Consider the following 3202-nt stretch of genomic DNA (forward strand, 5'->3'; position numbering starts at 1 on the left):
TCACATTGTTTGGTGCCGCATTTATACATCTGCCCTACAAAAACCCCTAAAAAGTGTCTTTGCAATCCGTGGGTGTCTAAACTTAATGGCTCCTGTGTGAACAATGGAGTTGAGTTGCATTCATCAGTCGAAAATCTGCTGCGTATCTTTAGCCAACACGACCAAAGAGGAAATAGCTTTTCAGTTTGATGGCCCCATGTAAAAGACAAATCTTTTCCCACTCAGACTTTACTTTTACAGCTTCTTCTTTTCAGAATATATATGTATAACTTTGTCAGAATTTTCTTTTGAGTTTCATACAGGTTTGGATGAACACGAGGGTGAGTAAATTATGTCAGGAATTACATTTTTAGTGAATTGTTCCTTTAACAAAATATGAAAATTAGGTGACTTGGAGGTGGGCCAATAAGAAAGCCCCTAGCAACCATTTAGAACAACATGCTAAAAACCACTTTGAAGACCTTGGCAACAACATACTGTAGCAACACCCTAGCATCATGGCATTGCGCTGGCAAACTCCACTTGTATTGTCTTGAGAATGTGTGATGAATATTAAGGCCATAGTAGATGTGGATTTGTTTGTGAGCACACACGTACAGAAAGCAGCTTGAATAATTGTGCTGTGTGTAGGTTTGTGAGCCGAGCAGCTGTATTTCCCAGCACTTTCAATGGCGGCCCACTCCTCCTGGAGTCTTGTAATGTGATTAAAGGCTATTAATCATCAAAGCGTCTCTCGCGGGACCCCTGACTCACGGGCCGGGGGAAGAGCAGGGGCGGGACGTGTCAAGAAAGCTTTCAGCCGACACTCGCTCGCTCACACACACACACAGATCGCAGAAGATCAGGGTCACCTGCTACCCACAGACCCTCGAGTGTTATCTCTGTGCCGTACCATAGGATGAGTTTGCTTTTCCTGTAGGAGCAGGAGTCAAGAATATCCCTTGGTTGGAAAAAGTCAAGTTTTTTTATTTAGCATAAAGTGATTTTCATATAAAGATTATCAGATATATGTCATCATTTTCTATTTCCGGTTGGTCCGGGCTGTGTACTGTCAGAATCATCTCATGTTCAAGATGCAGACCATCACAGTGTCCTAATAGTCAATGGGAAACTTGAGTTTTATTGAGTTTCTAACTCAATACTCAATAACTCAATAAATTTGAACTGTTTGTACACTTTTTATGAGATGATTTCCAGAAAATAATATTAATTTAGCTAAATTATGAGATTAAGAGTATAATGTACTGCTAAACTACTTTTTTTCTCATCATTTCAGTGTGACTACATTAAGATAATCCACATTAATTCACTATGTAGCTTAGTGTTGTGGTATAAAGTGATAAAGAAACATGAAGTCTCACTTGATTGTCTTGAAAAGTATTTCCAATTTTAATGCTGGATATGTTTGACCTTTGTTTCCTGTCAGGTGGTCTATTTTACGGAGATGCACAATATCTTCACTGACCTGACAGATCAGATTGATCAGGGCGGTCTGACAGATGAACAGAGGAAGCAAGAGAACGAGGCCAAACTGAACGAGTTGCGCGCGCTGTCCATCGTGGCCGACGACTGAGACCGAGGACATCCCGTCACCCACGTCTTACTCCGATGTTTTAATGAAGTCCTTTAATTTATTTCTCTTTTTTTGTTGTTGATAATATAGAAGTCTCGTTTTGTATGTCTTTGACAGCTAAAGCCATCAGAAAACACTAATGATACTGAAACTTTTTTAATGTGTTCAGATTCTCATACAAGCATGAAATCTAGTTTCTTAGCTAGAGTTAATTACGTATTATTTTTGCAAATCAAACCTTCCTGTGTTTAATTTTTCTGTCATAAGTCACTAAAACTGACCAACGATTGAAGCTGTAACAGATCATTTACATGTTTATCTTAAATCTTTCCCATTCACCAGGCCAAAATAAGTTATTATATGCTAAAACTTAGTTTTCGATCCATGATGAACATTTTTGTTGTCACTAGTTCAAACACTACAATTGGATGTTCTTCAGCTTTTTAAAAGCAGCTTCAGAAAAGAGTGTAACGCTGCAATAGTGCTGAGAATGTATGATGATTGATTTCTTTCATCAGTTAACAGAAATCATGTTAGCCTTCGAATGAATCCACGTGGAGAAACTGTGATGTCTACATGAGTTTAACTGATACTCTGCCTCCCTCTACTGACACTGAAACGGTTTTCTTTCTTCTGTGTATCTGACCGGTTTGTGTTCACTGTATTCTGTAATGAAGGAAAGACGGGTTTATTTACCAATAGTCTTACAGCCATATTACACAATGGATGTTTTTTAAAGCCACACATTTTCATCTCCATGTCATTTGCATCAATTACTGACAATCACTGTTTAGTGAAGTGTTTTGAGACTGGAAGAGCCTTGATTGTATGAACAGATTATTGGTTATTTGAGTTGGATTATTGATGTGCCTTAACTGTGGTCATGGGGTTTGACGTTAACCTGAATTCAGTGTAAATGCCCGTTCACACCAAGCACGATAACTATAAAGATAACGATAAAGATATAGTTCTAAAAATGGTTCTCAATATTAAAGAATAGCAGAGTCCACACTACAAACATTGACATCCAATCAGAATCCATCTTGCTGTAACGAGCTCGATGATTTAAAGCGGCAGACGCACGTGCGCTCACAATAAACAGACGATATCGTTCGCTGGTGTGGTCGCTAATATCGTTATCTCTATAGTTATCGTTCTTGGTGTGAACGGGCTTTAAGTCTACCAAGCAACTTAATGTAAGCTATACGCAATGATTTTATGGTACATTCTCACTTTGCTTCTGAAATAATATAAAACATTTTCTCTAAGACTCTGGACCACAGCCTTGTGTGCATTGTGTCTTTACATTTCTCAAACTGTTCCTCTTTCCACTGTTGTTGAACAGTCCTACATTCTAACAGTAAATTGGTTTTGGATTGTTCACTGTTATGTTATTTGAACTCCTTTATCTTGCCATCCGAGTCTTATTCATAACAAACCATGTCCGGTACACTCATTGCAGGATTGTGATTCACTTGGGAATGAACCAGTTAAGTATTTGTGTAAGCAGCAGCTCAACCTCATAATGCTTTTTGGCTAAAGCACAGTTTCCTGAGTGACATCAGCATGAACTGATCAGATCTGCAGTTCAACAACAGACCGTGTCAGAGCTGTAGAAAAAGGAACATC

The 3202-nt window shown here is 38.6% G+C and overlaps 1 protein-coding gene across 2 annotated transcripts in view; it reads left to right on the forward strand.

Moving 5' to 3' along the window:
- Nucleotides 1-2850, forward strand: part of LOC128018265 (bridging integrator 3) — a 46421-nt gene extending 43571 nt beyond the window's left edge. For both annotated transcript variants that reach the window (XM_052603684.1, XM_052603682.1), the window contains one exon: nucleotides 1427-2850. In XM_052603684.1, the coding sequence (XP_052459644.1) occupies nucleotides 1427-1573 (147 nt within the window). In that variant the 3' untranslated portion in view covers nucleotides 1574-2850. The remainder of the gene's footprint in view (nucleotides 1-1426) is intronic.
- The last annotated feature ends 352 nt before the right edge of the window (nucleotides 2851-3202 follow it).

The sequence above is a fragment of the Carassius gibelio genome, chromosome A8 (assembly GCF_023724105.1).
Source record: "Carassius gibelio isolate Cgi1373 ecotype wild population from Czech Republic chromosome A8, carGib1.2-hapl.c, whole genome shotgun sequence".
In the NCBI taxonomy this organism is placed as follows: Eukaryota; Metazoa; Chordata; class Actinopteri; order Cypriniformes; family Cyprinidae; genus Carassius; species Carassius gibelio.